The 26494-nt window shown below is 37.4% G+C and overlaps 1 protein-coding gene across 13 annotated transcripts in view; it reads left to right on the top strand.

Annotated features, from left to right (window-relative positions):
- Positions 1–2151: 2151 nt before the first annotated feature.
- NBEAL1 (neurobeachin like 1) overlaps positions 2152–26494 on the top strand; it is a 206804-nt gene continuing 182461 nt past the window's right edge. For 2 of the 13 annotated variants that reach the window (XM_082688842.1, XM_082688832.1), the window contains exons 1-2: positions 2152–2361; positions 3383–3666. In XM_082688842.1, the coding sequence (XP_082544968.1) occupies positions 3616–3666 (51 nt within the window). In that variant the 5' untranslated portion in view covers positions 2152–2361; positions 3383–3615. Of the gene's footprint in view, positions 2362–2987; positions 3146–3382; positions 3667–26494 lie in introns of all 13 variants that reach the window. The other 11 variants (XM_082688834.1, XM_082688840.1, XM_082688836.1 and 8 more) reach the window with 7 other exon arrangements.

Genomic DNA, 26494 nt, shown 5'->3' with positions numbered 1-26494 from the left:
TCTAGATGTCATCTAAATGCAACAGAATTTGACAGACTCACGAAGAGACTTAGAATGATACACAGACGTATGGCGAATTAGACTATTTCATTTTATAGTCTGCAAATATTTATTGGGCACTTATTATGTAGAAGACACTATTCAAGGACCTGAACATCTATACCAGTGAATAAAGTCCCTGTTTTTTAAAAATTTTAAAAAAGATTTTATTTATTTATTTGACAGAGATCAAAAGTAGGCAGAGAGGTAGGCAGAGAGAGGAGGAAGCAGGCTCCCCACCGGGCAAAGAGCCTGATGCGGGGCTCGATTCCAGGACCCTGTGATCAAGACCCCAGCCAAAGGCAGAGGCTTTAACCCACTGAGCCACCCAGGCACCCCAAGTCCCTGTCTTAATAGTGCTTACATTTTACTGGGGGGAATTCATAATAGACAAAGAAATTGTATGTCAGCTGTTAGGTGTTACAGTGACATATAGAGTAAGGGAGAAAAAGGGATGCTATTTTCCAAAGAAAAGGATGAGGGATGCTTTACTGATGTCTTAGAGTGTTTGGGCTGGTATAACAACTGCCACAGACTGGGTAGATTACAAACAATTTTTTTTTTTTTTTTTAAAGCTCTATAGGCTGGAAGTCCAAGATAGGGTGATTATGTGAATGCCATCTCCCAGATCTCAGACATCTCGTATTCTCACGCAGTGAGAAGGGCTAGGGAAGCTCTCTGAAATTGATTTCATAAGAAACTAATCCCATTCATAAGGACTCCTCCCTCAGCCCTATTTCCAAAGGCCCTACCTTCTAATACCATTACTTGGGGTGTTAGGATGTCAACAAATGAGTTTTGGAAGGACACAAACATTCAGACTATCCTAACGGAAAAGGTGATTCTTCAGCAGAGACGGGAAGATTGTGTGTGGACATTCGGGGAAGGAGCATTCCAGGCAGAGGGACTGCTTAAGTAAAATCACTGAAAATGGAGTAGCTTTGTGAATTTGAGGAGCAGCGAGGAAGCCATTGGTCTGGACTAAAATAAGGGAAGGCCAGAGTAGTTGGAGGAAGTTAGAGAGCGGAGTGTGGAAGGAAAACCTTGTTCACTGTTTTAAGTTGGATGGGAAACTACTGGAGAGTTTTTAGGAGAGGGGTGACATCTTCTTTCTAGGTTAAAAGGTCACTTTGCTTACTGGCGCTATTATAATAACCTCGAAAAGATTTAGTGGTACCTCACCCGGACTGCTAGTGGTGGTGGTATATAAAAAGTAAAGGAATGGGCGTGGCTGTGTTCTAACCAACTTTCCAACGCTAAAACTTGAATTTCGCCTGATTTTCAAATGTCACTAAATATGATTTTTAATCATTTTAAACTACATACCAAGCAAGACAGTCTGCAAAACCTAAAATATTTACTGTTTACAGTTTGCCAAATTTTGGTATAGATGAAACAAGATAGGACATGAGTTGGTAATCTTTGAAGATGGGTGATGGCGTGTGGAGTTTCCTTATACTAGTTTACGTTTGCATAGGGTTGACATTTTTCCTAATACAAGTTTTTACAACGTTTAGGTATACCAGAGGTGATTCATCGACGTGTCTTCCCATTCCATTTAGACTAATATCTCCTGAAAGTTGTCTGTGTCTGGGAAATGCAGCCTTTGCTTTTTGTTTTCATGAAAAAGCAAAAACCCTTTGAAGCCTTTAGTATTGTCAAAATCATCCCTTCGGATCGGACATTTCGCAACGTGGAAAGTAAAAAAGCACAAACGCGATTAGGGGAAAAGGACTTTTTGTTTTTGTTTTGTTTTCACATTACTAAACGCGCCCAAGACCGAGCCCCTTTTAACACAACATCAAGACGAAATCCCCTTTAGCGAGCGCTCCAGGATTCTCCGCCCCCGATGAATCCCGGAAATGACGCCGTCCGCCGAATGCTACCGTCCCCTGTAGTGGCGGGGCAAGAACGTCAGCACGTCCGTCAGCCTACACCGCCAGCCTGGGTACGACTCGCTGGAACGCCCCGGCTGGCGCCGGTCCCCGAAGCTTCGGGAGCGCGGTCGACTGCGACTGCGCAGGAATGCTGGGGCGGGTCTTCAAGTCACCCGCCCCCTTCCAGCCTGGGCAGCCAATGAGCAGCCTCTGCCCCGGGGCCGGGTAAATCCTTAGAGGCCGGAGCGATTAGCCGAGAGGACGGTCCCGCCCTTGGCTCCTCCAGGCCCTCGCTCCCCGCCTCGCGCCGTCCCCGCCCCGCCTCCCTCTCCCGCCCGCCTGTCCTGCTGCGAGGTGACACGGGGCTTCGGCTGGGGAAGGGGGCGAGGGAAGTAAGTTAGACGTCGGCCTGGCGGCCTTGGCGCACCCCCCCGACGTGAGCGCGGTGAGGGGAGCGGGTCTTGGGGACGACGGGGCTGTGCGGCAGACGTGGGAGGGCCCGGGGTGCGCCGTAGAGCCTGGGGCGGCTGCGAGGGGGCGAGGGGGACCCGGGTGTGTCCCAGGGCGGTCGGCCGGGCGTGGATAGCGGGTCGGAGGATGCCGCGCTCGCGTCGCCCCATTTCCAGAGCTGCTCCTCGCAGCTTGGCACACCTTAGGGTTGCCTCTGTTCTGGCTGGCTGGGATGCGAGGAGGCAATTTAAAGGTCCCTGAAAACCCGGGGAGGGTCTGTGCGGCTCCTTTCTTCTTCCGGGATGGAGAAGGTGTGAGGCCAGGTGGGCTGGTCAACTTTCACTCTCCCAGACTGTTAAAATAAACAGACCAGGAATTCTTCACCCTCCTCCCCACGCCCTGCCCTGCGACTGAACGACAAACATTCCCAACAAGTTTTGAGAAGCAGACTAGAAAATTCTAAGGGATTCTTTGTCTTGGAAATACAGCACTACTGAGTGTGGCTTTCTGTTTATAGAAAATAAACGAGTGGCAACGGGGTGCATTTTGGGTTGTGAGTACTCACCTTTCAGGATCTGCCCTAGGGAATTTTTTTTTTTTTTTAATTTATTTGACAGACAGATCACAAGTAGGCAGAGAGGCAGTCAGAGAGAGGAGGAAGCGGGCTCCCTGCTGAGCAGAGAGCCCGAGGCGGGGCTCGAGCCTGGGACCCTCGGATCTCGATCCCGGGACCCTGGGATCATGATCCTGGGACCCTGGGATCTTGACTTGGGCTGAAGGTAAAGGCTTTAACCCACTGAGCCACCCAGGCACCCCTGCCCTAGGGATGTTGGTGTGAAATATTGTGTTGGCCGCGATGTTTTCCTGAAGCACCAGTTTCTGTGAACTCAACTAGAAAAGCTTAGCTGGTTGTTTGCGGGAAGTGAAGTCAATCATCTATAGTTTTGATCAATCTACATTTTTAAAAATATGGTCTCTGTTTCTAGCAAACCTTTGCGTATTTTTCTCTTTCGCAGATTTATTTAATCGCCCAGCTCCCACTGATGAAGATAAGTTGGAGTAACTGCTTGAACTGAATTTTATTGGCCAGAAGACAGCCCATTTGTTTCACTTCTTTTTGTTTTCCCTGCTGCTTTGAGCTTTACTGTAACGGCTGAAAAACTTGGAGAATAAAGTGAACATGCTGTGGTCTTGAACACATTTTTTTTTTTTTTTGAGGAAAAATTAAAGTGCCAGAGTGAAAGCGAGAATGGCATCCAGAGAGAGGCTCTTTGAACTTTGGATGCTTTATTGTACAAAGGTAATTGCTTTCCTTTTTATTCCTAAGTTTTAAAATACTTTGTTATAAAATTTTGTGACTGGCCTTACTTTATTTAATGGAGTAGCATATTTTTATTCATAGTAGTGAGGTCAAATTTAAAAACATGGAGTTTTCTGTTTTCCCCATTTCCCGGGTTTGAACACATATACAATACTGACAAATTTTTAAATCCTATAGGTATGGTTTTGATATCTTTCTTTCTTTAACAGAGAGAGAGATCACAAGTAGGCAGAGAGGCAGGCAGAGAAAGCCGGGGAAGCAGGCTCCCTGCTGAGCAGAGAGCCCAATGTGGGGCTCAGTCCCCGGACCCTGAGATCATGACCTGAGCCGGAGGCAGAGGCTTAACCCACTGAGCCACCCAGGTGCCCCTGGTTTCGATATTTTTCTTAAGTGATCCCCAAATTATATGTGATATTATGACCTTAGGAGAAAAATAAAATATTTGCTTATGTGTTTTTCTTTTTCTCCCACAAATTGGAGGTGGGATAGAGATATTTTTATGAGAAGAGCATTTAGCATTTTTCCTATCATTAACCTTTTAATTGGCTTAAAAAAAAGATTATTCCTTATGAGAAAATGGTTATTGGTTTGAGGTGGTTACTATAAGTTTACTGCGATGATAGGACCTTCTGAGTGTTGTCTCATTTGAGTCACACAAAAATCCTGTGAGATGGGTTTTATAATTATCCCCTTTCACTGATATGAAAATTGATGCAGAGCTTAAACGGGCTATGAGAATCAGAACCACCTGAGTCAGGTCCATGCTTTTATCCATTATGACTCCTTAGTATATTTTATTTTTCCATTTTTTTAAAAGATTTTATTTATTTATTTGACAGATCACAAGTAGACAGAGAGGCAGGCAGAGAGGAGTAAGCAGGCTCCCTGCTGGGATTATGACCTGAGCTGAAGGCAGAGGCTTTAACCCACTGAGCCACCCAGGCACCCCTATTTTCTCATTTAAAAAGAAATTTTTGTGTTTGTCTTTATGTGAATTTTCACACCTTAGCTTTGATTTTGGTTTGTTGGGGTAGAAATATACTACTTAGAAACATGTTTTTCAAGAGAGGAGCTACATTAGTACTTTGAAGATATTGGCGACAGTTAGAGAAACATCTCTAATTTACTACTTGAGTTACTTTAAGTCTGGTGAAGTTCTCAGGTCTCAGCTTCTGTTTCTGCATTATCCCTCCTGGCTCCTTTTTTATTCAGCTTTTTAAAGAACAAGTTATTCTTTAACAAACAATCTCAGTTATCTCTAATACTAAATTTTAGAGATCACACTGGAATTTTCTTTGACTTCCTGGTTTGGCAGTTCTCAAAATTACTGAAGGACATCCACTTTGAAATGTTTGATATGGATTTTTAAAATAGCTTTTTAGTCTTGTGTAATTTAATGCCAGAAATGTCTTTTTAAAAATAGACCACTCTTCTAATAAAAAAGGAATTTAATTCACCACTTTTGAAAATAGTCACTAACATATGTCAGCCAAAAAATAAAATGCATTTTAGTGTGAATGTCTGGTGGTCCAAAAATGATTTATTTAAAAATACATTAAACTTAGTAGGTTTTACATTTTTAGGATGACAAAAGGTAAATGGCATTACATTGTCTTGTTCATTAATTATGTTGCTTGTAGGTGGAGTTCTCGTTTTGTCATTGTGCTTATTGAAAAGTTGGTATGGGCACCTGGCTGGTTCAGCTGGTAGAGTGTGCAGCTCATGATCTCGGGGTTGTGAGTTTGAGCCCCGCATTGGGTGTAGAGATTACTTAAAAATAAAATCTTTAAAAAAAAATAGTTTGTTGGCATACCCAGAGTTATATTCTTGATAACTTAATATAAATACGAATCTTCACTCTTTTATGAAGATGTCTAAGTAAACAATGAAGACCCTTCAATGGTCAAATTTTAGAGCCTATTTTTGGACAGGAAGATAAGTCACTCCCCCTTTTTTTTATAAATCCATTTTTATGTTTAAGATTTAAATCAGTTGTGTACATAATAAGATTTAAGATTTTTTCAACTATTTTCAAAAATTGTTATTAAAATAATGATTTAATGTTTTATCAGTTTACTTATAAGCTTGTAAGCTAGGTAACAACTTTGTTTTCTACCAACACCTTGAATTCAAATAGTTTCCAAGTATATATCCCAGGTTTAACACTTCTGCTCCCCTGTTGAGGAGGATTACCAAATGCCCAGGTCCTTATACCCTAGGCTTATTGTTCTCATTCTAGCATTTTGTCTTTCAAAACACCTGCCTTTTTTTCCCACCTAACTTTAAATACCATTTTTAACACCTCTAATGGGCCATCAGTCTTCTTCAGGATTGCACAGATCTTTTAACTTAGCTCCAACTTGGACTTCTCTGTGGGCTTGTAATTGAGAAGTCAAGTTTTGGTTCTGCTCCTTTTTATTTTGTGACCTTGAGCAAGACTTATCTCTTTGGTCTCATTTTCTCATATTTCATTTAAGAGTGTGTGTGTGTATAGGGAGAATGCTTGTTTAACTCATCCTTAAGATTTTCATTTGTTTTGACCTCGAAGTGAGGCGTATTTTGTCCTTATGCTTGTGGATTGTCATATAGACCTTTTTAAGTTCATCCTTAAGCTTTTCCTTATGGAAAATTTCAAGTGGACATAAATAAAGAAGATAATCTAATGAACACTTTTGTATCTGTCATCCTGTTTCGATTCATGTTCAGTAATGTTTTCAATAATCTACTGCCCCTGCATTGTTTTAAATCCTAGACAACATAATCTTATTTAATAAGTATTTAAAAGTATATCTATAAAACAAGAACTCTTCTTAAAAACAATCAGAATATGATAATTCTTTGAATCATCAAATACCTGGTCAGTATTCAAACTTTTCTGTGGTATCATAAATTTATTTTCCTGCTGTTTGTTTGATTCAAAGTATACACATCATATTTGTTGAAAATGTCTGTTAAATATTTTAACATGTCTGTTAAATATTTCTCCCTCACCATACTTTTTGTTCCTTCTATTTATTTGTTGACAAAACCAGCTTTTGACTTTAGCATTTTCCTCAGTCTGGATTTTGCTGGTTAAATCCTTGATTTTAATTGTTTTTCTCTCCTGGTGTCTGCAAACTAGCAGATCTAGAGACGTGGCTGATTGACATTCTATTTGGTGGGGGAAGCCTAGAATAATTTATGTGTCTCTGCTATCAGTGAGTTTTACCTACATGTATTGATTATTTCATTAGGAATTTGCAAAACTGTGATATTCCAATTCTGTCATTTATTGGCAGAACATACATAGACAAGTATTCCCTTGTCAGCTGTTTGACAGTTCCTTGAAGGGAAGGCAGGCAGAATAAATATTTGATTCTTTCTCTTTGTTTTAATAACTGGATTTATTAGCATCCCCCAAGGTGACCACTTATCTTTCTTAAGTATCAAGTTGATCTTTTTTTTTTTTTTCAAAGATTTTATTTATTTATTTGAAAGAGAGGGAGAGGGAGAGAGCACAAGCAGGGGGAGTGGCAGGCGGAGGGAGAGGGAGAAGCAGGCTCCCAGTTGATCAGGGAGCACAATGTGTGGGGTTCATCCCAGGATCCTGACCTGAGCCGAAGACAGACTCTTAACTGACCCAGGTGCCCCTCAAGTTCATCTTTAATGATTAAAATTTAAATATTGTTTACCATTTTGCTGCCCTAGTTAGTGTGCTATACATACCAAACATCGTATACATACCAGATAAAGAAGATGACTTTGAAAATTTTTTAAAGTCTGCTCTAGAGTGGTAAGGTTAGGACATCCTCCGTATTTGCCACAGTGATAACCTGCATAGGTATTCCACAGTTTATTAGTCATAGATCAATATTAAGATACTGTTCTAGGGTTTTTGTGTAATGCAATGTTTTAAAAGTTACCACTTAGAAATGTAAAATTTTAGTATGTGTTTAAATAGGGTAATGTCAGAAATAGTCCTTGGGTCATACTGTTTAGGTAGGCAAAAGAAAAGAGAATATATAAATATGTTTTCTATTAGTCTGGGTTTGGTTGTAAGCCTAAATGCTAGTGATTAAAGGCTTTCAAGTACAATTAAAATAAATTACTGGTTTCAGTTTTTAGCAGGTGGCTTCCCACATATTAAACTTGATATTTAAAAATTGGGGTAAAACACTTGGCTATTTGTTTTTCTCTTTTTTTTTTTTCTTTCTTTCTGCTTTTTTTTTTTTTTTTAAAGATTTTATTTATTTATTTGACACAGAGAGAGAGATCACAAGTAGGCAGAGAGGCAGGCAGGAGTGGTGGTAGGGGGAGCAGGCTCCCTGCTGAGCAGAGAGCCTGATGTGGGGCTTGATTCTAGGACCCTGAGATCATGACCTGAGCTGAAGGCAGAGGCTTAATCCACTGAGCCACCCAGGCGCCCGTTGGCTATTTTTTTTTCTAACCAAATTTTTCAGGTCTGATTTTTCGCTTTCTCCTTCTAGGAGTAGAAATTAATTGCATTGTTAGAAACATGCATCTTCTTAGTGGCTTATTTTTTAATGTCATGTAGTTATTATTACATAATATAGGAAGGATGATTTCTGAACACCCAGCATTCCTATGTTCTACAGATAATTTCACTAGATTATGTAGTCTGAACTTTTCTTACCTCCAAACGGTCATACCCACCCAGGATCAAGGATTTCATTAACAGTGCATTTCATATAGCTCTTATAAGTTAAACATTAATTTGAACAGGTTTAATCATGTATCTGTATTTTAGTTTAGTACTTAACTATTTCTTGTCTGCGCATGTTTTTCTTAAGTTTTAAAGACAAATTGATTTACATTTCAGTTCATATTATCTGTAGGAGGCACCATGTTATTCCCTGTATCCTTTGACTTTTTTTTTTACATAATGTGCTTATGGTAAGAGAGAGAGTGCTCAGAACAGTTTTCATCTCTATATTATCATACAACTTTTTGGAATTCATATATTATAACTAGCAAGATGTACACGTATCATAAAATCCTTCTCTCAACTCCCCTTGGATAGGCATTAGGATATATTTCTGTTTCACATTTAGCCTTTTGGGAGTGCTATAGCTGATCCCCAGAATACGCAAAAGAGAAACTGAGCTTCTCAAATTCTTAGATAGGATTAAGTTATTTTTGTTCCGTGTAGTGGAAAGTATCAAATGCATGAACTCACTAAAAAGATATAAGGTGACTCAAAAGCATCATGACATTTGAAATGTTGCAATGTGGGTTGAAAATTTATGGTCATTTGCTTTTTTTTTTTTTTTTGGATACTTATTTTACACTAAAAAGTTTTGTGAAGCTACAGAATTAGAGCCAAGATTTAGTCCTAGTTTTGCTTCTGAGCTTAAGGAAGGACCTGACAAGAGGGTTACATAATTTCTTCATCTTAACAGTTTTCTCATCTGTGAAATGGAAAGAAATAACTATTTTAGCATCTCAGAGCTGTTGAGAAAAGATGAATTGATTATATTAAATGCACTGTAAGGCTACGAAATATAAAATGTTATCTTTGTTAGTTTTGAAATACATGTATGAACTGGACAGTGAATCATTTCTTCCATTTTGCCTTTATTTAATATTACAGAACAATATTCAAATCTTTTTATCTAGTGATGAAGCAGTGCTCATCAGTGTCTTAATTTTTTTTTTTTTAAGATTTTATTTATTTATTTGACAGACAGAGATCACAAGTAGGCAGAGGGGCAGGCAGAGAGAGAAAGAAGCAGGCTCCCTGCTGAGTAGAGAACCCGATGTGGGGCTCAGTCCTAGGACCCTGGGATCAGGACCTGAGCTGAAGGCAGAGGCTTTAACCCACCGAGCCACCCAGGTGCCCCTCATCAGTGTCTTAATTTTTAATCTGTTTTTATTTTTCTTTCAAGCATAGTGCTTAATTATCCTAATATGAGATTTTTTTTTTTTTACTCTAAACCAAGTTTGTTTTGGACCTTGGTGATGCTCCATTTCCTGCTGTTGCCCTTTGTCCTGCTAAATCTGGAATATGACTGAAATAGATAGTTTTGCAATGAGCTCAGAGTAAACTTCCTTTTCAGAATAAAAGTTTTGCTTCATAAAGAAAATAGAACTTAGAGTTGTTTTATTCAGATAAAAAGGCAAGTAGCTCTTTTTTAAATGTAGATTTGGAAAAAATGGGATGAACATAAACTCTTCCAATGAGAAAATTTTAATTTAATTATAATCCAAAGTGAAGCTTTTAGTAAGATGCCTCAATATACATCAGCCCTTATAATTTAACCTATATTTAATAAGTCTCTGGTATGTGTAAAATAGAAAATGGCTCTTAATTTTCTGTGGCTTAATAATGACTTTGTATATAAGGGAAGTAAAGTTTGACTTGAAGCAAAACAAAAAAAAATGCTTAGCAGCTCAGTAGTAGTGGTTAACCTGTTTATGTTAGGGTTAGATGTGAAAGCAAGAAATGAATATTTTATATCAATAAACATGGAAGTAGCCTTTAGGAAAGGAATATTACCTTTGTGGTTTGACTTGAGGAGCTCATGCACCACTTGAAAAAGTTGTTAAGATGCATGAATATTTCTTACTTATTTTTTTGAGTATCAAAATTTGAACTTCCCTGGTAGAAAGTAGAATTGATAGCACTTAATTGTGTAGATAGGAGCATGAGTGAAAAATAATAGGCTAAAATAATTCTCAATTTTTTTCTTGGTAGATTCAGGTTTATTAGCAATTACTGAAGAGTTATATGGAAGTAAGAAGAGAAGAAGGTCATAGGGAGCCCTGGGGAACATGATCACTTAAGAAGAGAAGAAGAGTTTGTAAAGGGTTTATATAGGAGGAGGACCAGGAGTGAGCAGTTGCGTCAAGTAGAGGGCTTTTAGAAAGAGGGGACTAGTCAATATTGTCAAATTGAGTATGGCAATAAAGAAAAGCATTATGGAACATATATTGGAATGGATAGTTAAGAGATTATTGTTGGGGTGCCTGGGTGGCACAGACTCTTGGCTCAGGTAGTGATCTCAGTGTTGTGAGACTGAACCCCCCATGGGGGCTCTGTGCTCAGAGAGGAGTCTGCTTCCCTTCCTCTCCCTCTACCCCTCTCCTCGCCTCCCCATGCCTTCTCTCTCTCTCTCTCAAATAAATACTTTTTAAAAAAGAGATTATTATTGGCTCTAGCCAAGTAATTCTAAAACAAGTGGGAAAAATGTTAAAAATACAAATCCCCACTTCATTAATTTTTAAATTAAATGTAGCAGGCTTAAAATTACTGCCAGACTGCTGCTTTTAAGGTTTGAAAATGTTAATTTTGATTTTTGTACTTCTCTGGCCAAGGGACCTTTATTGCTGTCTGTACCACACTTTGCATGGCACTACTCTAGAATATCTGAAAAGTTTCAGATTGCCAAGAATCCATCTGTAATTTGAAAAATGTAGCTCTACAAATTGAAAAGTCACGGATATTTATTGGTAGCAGTGCAAATGTGACCACTGAAATTGAGTACTAGTTACAAGGTAGTCCACTTTAATATACTTAAATTAATTTGAAATAGAAATGTGAATACAAACTTCACAAACTTTTATATGAAACCTGTGGATCCAGAAATATTTCTAATAATCCCAGGGTTCTTGGACATGTTTTAGGAAACCTTGATCAGTATTGACACGTTGTTGCTACCTTACCTTTTCTATAGCTTCCTTTCCCTATTGCAAAATTACTTGGCAGGTTTATTACAAGGGGGTGAAATTTGGGATCAAGAATCTAGTCCACCACTTTCTGATTTCTTGGTTACAGTTATTCATATCTTTCCCATATACAAAATCTGTTTCATCTCCATTTTAAGAATTCCAGAAGTCTCATCCAATCATGGAATTAGTTGAAACCCAAGATCTTGTAATATGTATTAGTCTAGTTGTGGTTTTTATTGATACTGAGACCCGTGACCTCAGAAGATACTGTTGGTATCTGGCCCCGATCAACCCAACATACTGTGGTAACTGAAATAGGAATGCCACAATAAAGACTCTTGAAACAACAGAAAGAATGGGAGGCATATAGGAGCCTTTGGTCCACAGCGATTCTGAAAACTGGGCAAATGTGTCCTGGTCTCTTTACTTTCAGAGAAGGAATGTTCCCATGGTTCTGTTTGTGGGTGTAGTTGCACAGGCCACTGTTCTTTATTGCTCTTGGCTCCATATTCTTAGATGTTCTTTTGGTACATCTGAGGAGGGCACTGGAGACCATACTTTCTTATTACTGAACAACTCATCTGGCTTCCTGCGTACAGAAAGTCCCCTATAGAAAATGGGAAGTCCACTTTCTAATTCTTCTGCCTTCACTTATTTTCTCTTGTCTTAGAAACTACATTGTCTAGTAACTCCAGCATGATGTTCTGTAGTATTTGGAACAAAAGACGTATTTGTCTTCCCCTTCACTTTAGCGGGGAAAATGCTGGTGTTTCCTGTTAGGTTAGCTTCAGGCGTTGGGACTAAGACCTGATTTATGGTAGGTAAATGATAGATGTTTTACTTTATTCATTTTTTTTCTTAGGTATACTATTGATACTTCTAATGCAGGTTTGCTACTTTTACAATATATTATAAAACTACTTAGAATAGTTTTATGTGTGTACTTGTTAAGGTATGGATAATTAGACTATTCCTAAGTTCCAGAAAAATAGTAAAGTTGGAAAAAGTTATGAAAAAATCATAACTTACTTTAATCTTTGGTAGTTAGTGGTTGCCATTTTAAATATTCTCCTTTATTAGAATCATTATGAATTATAAGTAGGTACTTTTGGAATCAGGCACTGCACTTAATTCTTAGTAGTCCTTCATTTTAAAATAGGTAAAATATAATGCTTATAGATCAAAGTTTATTGCTCTGTAGCATATGAATTTAAGTGTTTGACCTACCTAACTTGCTTTTTCTGTTTATACCTAGAGGTTTTGACAAATTTTTGATTTATTTTATGAAAATGGTATTTATTTTTTCAGAAAATTTTATTCTGGTCATTCAAAATCTACTAAGATGTGGTAGCTATCTGAAATGACTGGCATCTGCCACAACTGTAAATCAGTTTCTTTGATGTGGTCAGAATTCAGACAAGAGTTAGCAACATTCATTTCCTCCTCATTTCCTTAGCTTTTACCAAAAAGAATGGAAGTCACCTTATTTCTTTTTCAATAAGGAAAATGAGGAGCTCTGCGCTTAAATATATTTAATATGTCCTATACTGTTTTTTTAAAACTTTTTTTTTTTTTTAGTAAAATGTGTGTGCATGGGCCAGCAGTGGTGCCTGGGGGGTTGGGGAGGAAGAGGGGCAGAGAGAGATGGAGAGAGACTCTTAAGCAAGCTCCACACCCAGCACCAAGCTCAACGTGGGGCTCAGTCTCACAACCCTGAGATTGGGACCTGAGCTTAAATCAAGAAACAGACACTTAACTGGTTGAGCTACTACACTGTCTTTTAAAATATTCAAAGTAATGTCTTCTTACCTATATCTAAGGCATATCAACATTTACTCTTTCTTTTTATTTTAAATTAAATTTTTTTGTTTTTTAATTAACAGTAATGTATTATTTGTTTCAGGCGTACAGCTCTGTGATTTATCAGTCTTACCCAACACCCAGCGTTTTACCACAACACATACCCTCGCCAGTGTCCCATCACTCAGCCACCCCATCCCCCATCCCCCTCCCCTCTGTAACCCTCAGTTTGTTTCCTAAGATTAAGAGGCTCTTATGGTTTGTCTCCCTCTCTGGTTTCATCTTGTTTTCCCCTATGGTTCTCTGTTTTGTTTCTTAAATTACAAATATCAGTGAGATAATATGATAATTGTCTTTCTCTGATTGATGTGTTTTGCTTACAGTAATACCCTCTAGTTCCATTGACCTTGTTGCAAATGGCAAGATTTCGTTTTTTGGTGGCTGAGTAGTATTCCATTGTAGATATATACCACATCTTCTATATCCATTTATCAGTTGATGGACATCTGGACTCTTTCCCTAGTTTGCCTATTGTGGACATTGCTGCTATAAATATTGGGGAACAGGTGCCCCTTTAGATCACTACCTTTCTATCTTTGGGGTAAATACCTGGTAGTGCAATTGCAGGAACCTCCATACTGTTTTCCAGAGTGGCTGTACCAGCTTGTATTCCCACCAACAGTGTAGGAGGGTTCCCTTTTCTCTGCATCCTTGCCAACATCTGTAGTTTCCTGATTTGTTAATTTTAGCTATTCTGACTGGTGTGAGGTGGTATCTCATTGTGGTTTTGATTGTATTTCCCTAATGCCGAGTGATGTTGAGCACTTTTTCAGGTGTCTTTTGGCCATTTGGATGTCTTCTTTGCAGAAACATCTGTTCATGTCTTCTGTCCATTTCTTGATTGGATTATTTGTTCTTTGGGTGTTTCAACATTTTAATTTATGTTTTGTGACTTAAATTCAAACTTAGAGTTGTCTATTCACATTGAACCAAAGCATTAACTGATTCATACATCTCTCAAAGTTTACAATTTGCCTCTAAAAAAAATTCAGTTTTGTTTGATATATTTATCAAATTACTTTTTATGACATTAAAACATTTGAATAGTAAGAAAGATAAGTACTATTTTAATTTATGATATCATTGTGAGGTGAATTTATACTTTTTTATTGAGCAATTTTGACTTAGGATTTTTGTCAAAATACAATATTTAAATAAGTTTAAATGAAAATTTCAATTTTCAAGTGACTGAGCTTCCTTTTAGGCATAAAAATACGTAAATTTTCTAATTTAGATTTATGTTCAAAGGAAAGTAGTGTTTTATGTTAGAATTAAAATTTTTTAAATTTAAGATACAATTAGTTATAGAAAATACAGACATGTTGAGAGTAAAAATTTCATTTTTCAGAGATATTTCAGTTAAAGTACTTTATGGGTGTCTATAAATTAATTACCTTTACTACTATGAATCATTAAGATACTAAATTTGAAAAACTTCAGCCTGACATGAAACTTCAACTTGAAGCTTTTAAGCTCCAATTAAAAAGTATCAGTGTTATATTTAGTTAATACATTCACAATGGTAGGCTTTTCTTAAAAGAATTCACTGTAGGTAGGGGTGCCTGATTGGCTCAGTTGTAAGAGTATGCAACTCTTGATCTCAGGGTCTTGAATTTGAGCTCCATGTTGGGTATAGAGATCATTAAATAAATAAATAAATTAATAAACTTAAGAAAACTTTAAAAAAACAAACAAACAGAATTCAGGGACTCCTAGGTGGCTCAGTCCATTTAGCATCTTTGGCTTAGGTCATGTTTCCAGAGTCCTGCATCAGGCTTCTTGCTTAGCAGGGAGTCTGCTTCTCCCTCTGCCTGCCGTTCCCCCTGCTTGTGTGCTCTCTGTCAAATAAATGAATGAATGAAATCTTAAAAGAAAAAAAAGATTTTATTTTTTATTTTTTTATTTTATTTATTTGACGTAGAGAGGCAATGGGAGAGAGAGAGAGAGGGAGCACAAGCAGGAGGAGCAACAGAGGGAGAGGGAGAAGCAGGCGCAGGATCTCCACTGAGCAGGGAGCCTGAAGTAGGGCTTGATCCCAGGACCCTGAGATCATGACCCGAGTGGAATGCAGACGCTTAAGGACTGAACCACCCAGGTGCCCCAAATAAATAAAATCTTAAAAAAAAAAAAAAAGGATTCACTGTAGTCCAATTCAACTAGTTATTGGGTGCTTACTGTATACAGATGGTATTTACTGTCATCTTATCCCTTAAATTGTGTATTTTTCTCTTTTTAAAAAATTTTAAACTAGCTTTTTTTAGAGCAGTTTTAGGTTCATAGCAAAATTGAACAGAAAGTACAGAGAGTTCGTTTGTATTTCCTGTCCTTACAGATGTACAGCCTTTCCTGCTTTTAGCATCCCATACCACAGCGGTACATTTGATCACTTGGCTGCCTTTCCAAAAACACCTGATGTCAGACATTTCTTTACCTGTCTACTGTGTGTGAAACTCCAAGGTGAACACAAAATTAATGCAGCAAGTCACCTTATACCTAACATTAAAACATTCCAGATGTTGGCTTTTCAAGTCTTGCTAAGTTGAGCCGAATTTTCTGCACTACGTTGATCAAACCTGGAACTTAATTATCTGAACAACAGGTTTGGTTTTTTTTCCCTTAATTTAAGAAATACAGGGACGCCTGGGTGACTTAGTTGAGCATCTGTCTCAGGTCATAATCCCAGGGTCCTGGGATCAGGCTCCTTGCTCAGTGGGGGGTCTGCTTCTCCCTCTGCCGGCTGCTCCCCTGATTGTTCTTTCTCTCTCTCCCTTTGACAAAGAGTAAGTACAATCTTAAAAAAAAAAAAAAAATTAAATAAATAAAATAAAAATAAAGATATACCTAAAGTAAAATTTGAAATCTTCTCTCTAGGGATTGGTGTATTCTACGCCTAATTTTTTTTTCTAGACCTCTGTTTGAATGTTGCTTTTTCATTTATGTTAAAATGACTTCCAAACCTTTTAAGATGTGACACATTTTCTTTTCATCAACATTTTGTCTCTTTTATCTATTTAATTGACTGACTTCATCTCCAAATAGTGAGTTTCCCATTTAGATTGGGGGCTTAGATGTGAGACCTTAGGGAAGATGAATGAAGTCATCATGGATTGCTTAAAGAGATAGCATTGGGTCAAGGTTTTAAAGAATGAATAGTAGTTTAATAGCCACAGAATATGTTCCAGGCTCATAGAAATCCTGACCAAAGGTATGAAGGAAAAGTGACCTTAGTTTAGACTTTACTTTTGGTAATAAATTAGTCTAGGTTGTTAGACCAACCCTTCTGAAAATCATTTACGATTCTGAATAAAATTAAGAAATATCTTAATGTCATTGAGAAGCTGGCAAGATGATGGTAAGGCATTATGAGGCTATATCTTAGTGAAAACAGGAACTTAGGTAGATGGAGAATAAAGCTACCTTTCCTGGCGAACTTGATCTTTTGTGTTTTTGTGGTCTTGTGGATGGAAGGAAGAAATCAAAGGTAAGGAACTAATCAGAGTGAGAAGTCTAATAGATTTTTCCATTATGACCCCTAAAAGAATATACCCGTGGGGTAAAGGTCAAGTGGAAACAAACCCACCTAACTCTTTGATCTTCACTTGGGGATTCCAGGAGAAAATGACTGTGTTAACATAGCCAAAAGGTAAAAGAGACCACCAGTTGATTCTTTCATGAATTTGCAAATCAAATTTCCCTTTCATTGTAGGGAAAGTCCAAAAGCCCTAGGTCTTGCAGACTAGTTTGCTTGGTAAAAGCAAACGCAAACTGAAGAAACTTCAGTTCAGATACCAAATATTTTTTCAAATTGCAACTTAATACTTTAATTCATGATGTGTGAATCAACCATACTAGACTCTCATTGCCTTGGGATTTCTTTCATATTTTCCAAGGGATTTGACAGATTCTCTAGTCTTTATTTGCACTGGTTGGCATATGGTAGGTAATTCTTTTGCATGTATTTCAGTTTCCTCTATTTGAGGGTATCTGCCATTATCAACTTTGTAAAGCCCTTAGCTGTTGCCTTGCCATAAAACATAAAATTGTGATTATTTCTACAGTAAGGAATAGGTATATCATTAATGTCAAATTATACCCTTGTGCTCTGTTTTCATGTCTTTTTTTTGTATACATGAAAACTTCATTTTATTGCATAATTATAATTTTTTGGCCAATTAAATTCAACATACAGTAATTTGTACATGAATCTAGTGAAAGGACAATATGAAACAGCTTTTACCAGGTTTGCACAGGCATTGACAAATAAGTCTTAATAGCAGCCTCTCTGGATAAGATGCGTTTTGATTTCAAAGATTTTGTTTTTTATTTTGTTTTAAAAACAAAACAACTTAGAATCAGAGAAATATGATATAAAAAGTGAACTAGCCATTTCAAAAAAAGAAACAGAGTATCTAGAAATAGGGGGGAAACCTAATAATAATTTTAACCTAATAAACTTGTTTAAGAACCAGTAAATGTGGTTGGTAAGAGTTTAGACAAAGAGAATTAGTTAATTGGAAGGGAGGTAAGTCCTTTCTACAGGATAAAGTAGGAGTCAAAGAAATGGAAGATAGGGAAGAAAGGTTAAGAGGTAGGAGGGCTAGTATGAAAAGGCTTAATCCATGTTTAATTGGACTCTGCAGTCAAATGCTCTGCCACTGAGCTGTACCTCCACTTTAATTGGACTCTGAAAAGGAAAGGAAAGGAAAAATGAAACAAATGTAATATTTGAAGAGATTACAGGTGAGAGCGTTCCAAGATTAATGAAAGTCCACTGAATTTCAAGCAGAATAATTAAAACTAATTCCATATCAAGATACATTGTAGGGAAACTGTAGTAGTTTTGCAGAAAACCAAAAAAAAAAAAAAAAAAAAAATCTTAAAAGCTGTCAGAGGAAAAAAAAAGATTATCTTAAAAGGGATGACAGATTAATAGCTGATTTTTCAGTAAGAATGACAGAAGGAAAAAGGTTGAAATTTTTAATCTATTACTTCTAACCAAATGAAATTTTTCCAAAGGGTAAAGTGAAATAAAGCCATGTTGACCAAAACAAAACAGTTGCGTTTACCAGGAAGATGTAATAATTTTAAATTTGTGTGTACCTCATAGTCTTAAAGCAAGCACAGAGAAATGAACATATGACAATTGTAAGGGTTTTTTTCTATTTAACTTGCCTTACTAATTAAGAAAAAAAGTCAGTACTAGATAGAAGGAATAGACGAGTCAGTAAAGATATACAGAAGACTCAAATAGAATTGATAAACTTGATGTTATGGATCTATGTAGAACACTATACCCAACAAACATTCCTTTCAAGCACACATTTACAAAAGTGATATAACAGACCTTAGAGCAAATTTCAACAAATTTCTAATGATCAATAGAGTATATTTAACAATGACAATGAAAGAAGATAACAATAGCGAAAAGATTAAAAAGGAATGTTTGGAAGCCATGAAATACCCCTTTTTTTTTTTTTTAAAGATTTATTTATTTGACAGACTGAGATCACAAGTAGGCAGAGAAGCAGGCAGAGAGAGAGAGGGAAACAGGCTCCCCACTGAGCAGAGAGGCCGATGTGGGACTCGATCCCAGGACCCTGAGATCATGACCTGAGCCGAAGGCTTAACCCACTGAGCCACCCAGGTGCCCCCATGAAATACCCTTTTAAATAAACTTTTGATTAGAAAACAAGCAATAAAAATTAGAATTTTGAGGGGCACCTGTGTGGCTCAATCAGGTGTCTGACTCCTGATTTTTGCCTCAGCTAATGATTTCAGGGTTGTGAGATGGAGACCCAAGCCTGCTCTCTTCCTCTCCCTCTGTCCCTCCTCCCCCCCAAAATAGATAAGTAAGAATTTGGGGGGACCTGAATGATACTGTATTTTAGAACTTTATGGGAAGTGGCTACACATTACTTAGGAAAATTTATTGCTTTAATACATCTATTTAGGGGCACCTGGGTAGCTCAGTCTGTTAAGCATCTGCCTTTGGCTCAGGTCATGATCCCAGGGTCCTGGGACTGAGTCCTGCATTGGGCTTCTTTCTCAGCAGGGATCCTGATTCTCCCTCTGCCTGGTGTTCCCCCTGCTTGTGTTTTCTCTGTCAAATAAATAAAACCTTAAAAAAAATACATATGTTTAAAAAAAGGCTAAAAATTAGTGAACTAGAAAGACATTTGTGGTCACCAGTCTTTAAGATCCTCACATCCTCTCTTACGTTGTACAGGGTTCTTTCATGACCATAGAATTTGGCAAAAGTGATGGTGTATCATTTCTGAAATTAGAAAAGACATTCTTGTTTTCATCTCAGTTATTCCTTTTTTTTCTTGGCTAATTGACTTGGTGAAGCCAGCTGCTGTGTTGTGTTCCGCCCAGTGGAGAGGCCCATGCTGTGAAGAACGGAAGCCTTGCCAGCCACCACATGAGTGAGGCTGAAAGTAGTTCTTCCAGCCCAGTCTAGCTTTGCTATGACTGTAGCCCTGCTTGACATCTTCATTATGATGAAGGCTCATGAGACATTCTGAGCTGGTTTTGAATTCGTCACCCAAAAAACTGATAAAATATTTGTTGTTTAAACTCCTGAATTTATTTAATTTGTTATGCAGAAATAGATTATTAATACACCACCCATTTCAAGAAGACAAGAATAAATAGAAAGAAGGTAGAGTGAGGGAAATTAAAAGTTTTTTAATGTGAAAATTCTCAAATTTATTGTTATTCAGTTTTTGCAAGAAATACACATATAAGAAGGCTGATATATATTAAGGAGTGTATTTAATTTTATTAAGTCACTATATAACATCTTGGGATGAATGGCATGAACTATATGTATATCATCTTAAGAATGTGGAGGTGAGATTGAGAGTATGTTATAGTAGTTTCTTTTGCAAGTCTGTTATTTCTGATTTTAATAGTCAATAACTCCCTTTTTAATTCTTTTTCTTTTTTTTAAATTAAATTTTTTTTTTCAGTGTTCCAGAGTTCATTGTTCATGTACCTCACCCAGTGCTCCATGCAGTACGTGCCCTCCTTAATAGCCACCATCAGGCTCACCCAACCCCCCATCCCCTCCAAAACCCTCAATTTGTTTCTCAGAGTCCACAGTCTCTCATGGTTTGTCTCCCCATCGGATTTCCCCCAACTCACTTCTCTCCTTCTCCCAGTATCCTCCATATTATTTCTTAATGCTCCACATGTAAGTGAAACCATATGATAGTTGACTCTCTGCTTGACTTATTTCACTCAGCATAATCTCCTCCAGTCCTGTCCATGTTGATACAAAAGTTGGGTATTTATCCTCTCTGATGGAGGCGTAATACTCCATTGTATATATGGACCATATCTTCTTTATCCATTCGTCTGTTGAAGGGCATCTTGGTTCTTTCCACAGTTTGGTGACTGTGGCTATTGCTGCTTTGAACATTGGGGTACAGATGGCCCTTCTTTTCACTACATCTGTATCTTTAGGGTAAATACCCAGTAGTGCAATTGCAGGGTCATAGGATAGCTATATTTTTAATTTCTTAAGGAATGCACCAACTTGCATTCCCACCAACAGTGTAAGAGGGTTCCCCTTCATCCACATCCTCTCCAACACTTGTTTATTGTCCTGTTGATTTTGGCCATTCTGACTGGTATAAGGTGGTATCTCTATGTGGTTTTGATATGGATCTCCCTGATTGCTAATGATGATGAACATTTTTTCATGTGTCAACCATTTGAATGTCTTCTTTGGAGAAGCGTCTGTTCATGTCTTCTGCCCTCCATTTTTTGACGTGATTATCTGTTCTGTGTGTGTTGAGTTTGAGGAGTTTTTATAGATCTTGGATGTCAGCCCTTTGTAGTGTCATCTGTGAATATCTTCTCCCATTACATGGGTTGCCTCTTTGTTTTGTTGACTGTTTCCTTTGCTGTGCAGAAACTTTTGATTTTGATTGAGTCCCAAAAGTTCATTTTTGCTTTTGTTTCCTTTGCCTTTGGGGACATGTCTTGAAAGAAGTTGGCTGTGGCTGATGTTGAAGAGATTAATTGTCAATGTTCTTCTCTAGGATTTTGATAGATTCCTGCCTCATGTTGAGTTCTTTTATCTATTTCGAGTTTACCTTTGTGTATGCAGTAAGAGAATGGTCGAGTTTCATTCTTCCATATAACTGTCCAGTTTTCCCAGCACCATTTATTGAAGAGATTGTCTTTTTTCCACTTTATATTTTTCCTGCTTTGTTGAAGATTATTTGACCATAGAGTTGAGGCTCTCTACTCTGTTCCACTGGTCTATCTGTCTGATTTTGTGCCAGTACCATGCAGTTTTGGTGATCACAGCTTTATAGTGAAGCTTGAAATCAGGCAATGTGATGCCCCCCGTTTTATTTTTCTTTTTCAATATTTCCTTAACAATTCGGGGTCTCCTCTGGTTCCATACAAATTTTAGGATTGTTTGTTCCAGCTCTTTGAAAAATGCTGTGGAACTTTGATCAGGATGGCATTGAAAGTATAGATTGCTCTAGGTAGTATGGACATTTTTTTTTTTTTTTAAAGATTTTATTTATTTATTTGAAAGACGGAGATCACAAGTAGGCAGAGAGGCAGGCAGAGAGAGAGAGAGAGAGAGGGAAACAGGCTTCCTGCGGAGCAGGGAGCCCGATGCGGGGCTCGATCCCAGGACCCTGAGATCATGACCCGAGCCAAAGGCAGCAGCCCAAACCACTGAGCCACCCAGGCGCCCCAGTATGGACATTTTAACAATGTTTATTCTTCCCACCCATGAACATGGAATGCTCTTCCATCTTTTTTCCCTCTTCTTCAGTTTCTTTCATGAGTGTTCTGTAGTTCCTCGAGTATAGATCCTTTACCTCTTTTTTTTTAAGATATCGTTTTAAGGACTCTCTACCCCCACTGTGGGGCTTGAACTCACAACCCCAAGATCAAGAGTTGTGTATTCTACCAACTGAGCCAGCTAGGCTTCACCTTTTTATTATTTCAATACTTTCTACAACTGCTTTACTTCTTACGCTGTTGTGCCTTTTATTTATTTATGCCTTTCTTCTATAGAACCATGAGCACTTTGAGGATAAGATTATAGGTGTTTTGTTTGTTTCTCTAGGTAAAATTGACTTAAGATTACATTTTAGTTGTCATCATAGCCATAGAGTCTAGTACTATTCTTTTTTTTTTTTTTAAAGATTTTATTTATTTATTTGACAGAGAGAGATCACAAGTAGGCAGAGAGGCAGGTGGGGGGGGGTGGAATGCAGGCTCCCCGCTGAACAGGGACCCTGATGCGGGGCTCTATCCAGGACCCTGAGATCATGACATGAGCTGAAGGCAGAGGCTTAACCCACTGAGCCACCCAGGTGCACCGAGTCTAGTACTGTTCTTGATTTATATGGTTAGTATGTACTTACTAAATGTTTTTTTGAGGTAGCTAGATTCTGTCAAGAAAAACTTGAGGACTGACCTGAAAGATGATTTATCCTTAATAATTGTGTTTCTATTGAGGGGAGATTTATCTTCTTTTGGTAGGAATTAGAAACTATATTATGAATGTAACTGACTTACATGAACTTTTATAAATGTAGCTCATATGTAAGTTGGGAACTGCCTAGTATTAGTTGAAATACATCTATGTATTTAAAAGTTTATAGTTTTAAAACTTGAAGGAATATTGCATTCCATTATTGCATGGAGGAAGTCAGGTGTTCCCCTACTTTTACCTGTAACCTTACCCCTTAAGAACTAGGTGAAATTGCTTGGATTTCCTAATTCCATTACCTACTAATGCTTTCCAACAGGGGAGTGGGTGTTAAGATAAAAGCCTTCTGTGCATTAATGTAATTTAAATAATCACATTTGGCTAGTGGCTACTGTATTAGACAGTGTTTAAACTTCATCCTGTGATAATGGGGGCCATTGAAGGTATTTGAACAGGAGGGAAGAAATGATTAGGTTTAAATTTAACAAATCCCATTAGTAACTGTGTATAGGGAGGAGAAATTAAAGCTATAAAGATCAGTAGAGGGTGCCTGGGTGGCTCAGTGGGTTAAGCAGCTGCCTTCGGCTCAGGTCATGATCTCGGTCCTGGGATCGAGTCCCGCATCGGGCTCTCTGCTCAGCAGGGAGCCTGCTTCCCTCTCTCTCTCTCTCTCTCTGCCTACTTGTGATCTCTGTCTGTCAAATAAATAAATAAAATCTTAAAAAAAAAAAAAAGATCAGTAGAGACCTATATAACAGTTCAAATGAAAGATTATTTTAAACAATGGCAGATGATTGAATGAATATTTGAGAGCAGAATCAGTAAAGTTGATTTTGTAGTTATTTTGTAAGTGCTTATTTTATTAACACTGAATCATGGCCAATTTAATAATGGTAACTGGCATGTTTTAAATAATCGCTAAATGACAGGCATTGTTGAATGCCTTGCATGTATTATCTTATTTAATGCTCTCAACACTCTATGAGGTAGGAAATAATATTATAGATGAAGAACGGATTGCAGAAATCAAGTAACCTGGCCAAAGTCACATAGATAATAAATGCAAAGAGATTTAAAAAGAAAAGAATACAATTAAAATCATTGGGCAAGGGGGATCATTTATATTTGTTGCATAGGGTATTCTGTTTTATGGGAGTTTCCTAATTTTGACACGTAGTGGGTTATAAAAATATTAATACTTAAGCATATACTTTGTGCGAGGAATTATTCTAAGTCCTTGACATGTATTAGATTATTTAATTTTTATAACAGCCCTGTAAGAAAGATACTTTAATTATATTCATTTTTATAGAGGAAAAAACTGATAGGATGATTTGTTCAAGAAACTGGCAAAGCAGGTATTAGAGTCCCTGTAATTTGGCCCCAGTGCTCCTGAGTACATAATACGTTTATGTGTTATGTTAATAGTGTACAAATGGTAAGATAGATTGTACTATGGTGTTTCAGTATACCAGACTCTTAACCATGAAAGTGACTAAATTTGAGATTTAATTAATATGGTTTCTGGGTTTGTGGAGATCTTTCCTTTTGTGGTTTTTGGCAGTAAAATGTAGATTCTCTAAGAATTTTATCAGGCTGTATAGGATGTGGCTGGTTTTTTGTGTTAAATTGTTTATGGCTTTGGGTTTGCTGACCCTGCTAACTCTTTTCCTCTATTTGCTCACTAAAGCTGTACTCGTATTTCAAAGATAGCATAGTGTAGTAGAAGGAGCACAGATGGATTCATGTATCTTGCATTTTAATCCCAGAACTATCAATTACTAACTGTGTGACTGGACAAGTTACATATTCTAGAACATCCCTTTTCTAACCTACAAAATGGGGAAATGAAACCTCTGGGTAGGTGTAAGGAGTAAATGGAATGATACGTATTTGAAAATGCCTGTTGTAGTACTTAGCACATAGCATATGCTCAAAAAACTACAACTGCTTTACTTTTTATTAAATGAAACATTTCCAGATTTAAGTATCATTTCTTTCAGTATAGTTGTTCGGCTTCCTAGGAGAACCTTGTACCTGCCAACCACTTGGTAACCCTGACCTTTAGACTGAACCAGATGCTGTAGAGTTCCTAAATAAACTATGAGGACAAATGCATTAATTCTTTATGGTGTTATGAGACTGTTTTGTGTCTAACTTTTACAGAGAGATAATCCTCTGCTTTATTAAAAATGATAGGGAAAACTCTAGCTATTTGTATTTCTGGATTCCTATTCTGAGTGGATAAATGAATAAATGAATCCTGTGCAAGTTGAAAATGAAAATAGCAAGTAATGGAACCCTTGAGAAAATTTCTCACATGAGAAATCTTTTTCGGAATTATTTCCATTTTATTTCTCAGTGATGATGTAGATAGTGGCAATTTACAATCTGATTTTGGAACAGTGTATTAATAGAAAAAAGCAAATACACAAAAGGTCAGCAGTCTCTGTACATTCTGGGAACATTCTTTTAGCAATTCTGATTTGTAGTGTAATGCTTTTATTTTAGGAAATAAATTACTTGAGTTCCCTTCTCAAGTGCAGTGCCTAACCAATAATATTTAATGACTAAGTAAAACTGAGAATTGTTGAAATTGACTGCAGTAAAGAAGAGTTAAGGAGAGGAAGAAAATAAATTTGAGCATCATTTTTAGTGATTTATATTTAAAAAGACATTTCTGAGGAAGCATTTTATTTCAAATAAGCTTTGAGATATAACTTACAGTCTGTGAAATGCACACATTTTAAGTGTGAAATTGCATGTTTTGATGCAGGCAAACATTGTGTAACTACTATATAAAAAAATAGAAAATTCCTGTCACCTAGGAAAGTTTCCTTTCTGTCCCTTTATAGTCAGTCCTCTGACAGTGATCTAATTTCTGTCACCATAGCCTGCTCTAGAACTTTGTATAGATGAAATCATACAGTGTATACACTTTAATGCCTGGCATTTCTTGCTGAGTCATGTTTTTAAAATTTCTGCTTGTCATTGTATCAACTTTTCATTTAGTGTTATTCCTGAATAGTAATCCACTGTATGAATATACAATACTTTCTTTGTCAGTGAACAGTTTGATGGAATTTTGGGCCGTCTCTAGCATTTGCCTATTAAAAATAAATCTTCTATGAGCATTTTTTACATTTTTGTAGTTCTGTGATTTTCCTTCTCTCATGGAAGGGCCATGTGACATGTCTATGTTTACCGTTAAAAGAAACTGTCAAAGGGGCACTTGGGTCACTCAGTGGGTTAAGCCTTTGCCTTCAGGCTCAGGTCATGATCTCTGGGTCTTGGGATCGGCACCCCGATTTTTAGGAGTTCTTTATATATTCTTGGTGTAAGTTCTTTGTCAGATACATGTATTAAGAATATTTTCAGGGGCGCCTGGGTGGCTCAGTGGTTAAGCCGCTGCCTTCGGCTCCAGTCATGATCTCAGGGTCCTGGGATCGAGCCTCGCATCGGGCTCTCTGCTCAGCGGGGAGCCTGCTTCCTCCTCTCTCTCTGCCTGCCTCTCTGCCTACTTGTGATCTCTGTCTGTCAAATAAATAAATAAAACCTTAAAAAAAAAAAAAGAATATTTTCAGCTTGTATATGGCATGCCTTTTCATTTCCTTAATGGTGTCTTTTGATGGATAGATGGTTTTTAATTTTGATTAAAACTTATTATTATCTTTTTGGTTTGTGATTTTTTTGTGTGCTCCCCAAGAAATCTACGTCTACCCCAAGGTTGCAAAGGTGTATCTCATAAAAGGTATATTATGTCTCCTATATTTTCTTTTAGAAGAGTTTTAATTTTTATGTTTAGGTTAA

This window comes from Mustela nivalis (genome assembly GCF_964662115.1).
Source record: "Mustela nivalis genome assembly, chromosome: 11".
NCBI lineage: Eukaryota > Metazoa > Chordata > Mammalia > Carnivora > Mustelidae > Mustela > Mustela nivalis.
Note: the sequence above shows the minus strand (reverse complement) of the source record. Positions and strands in the feature narration are given on the sequence as shown.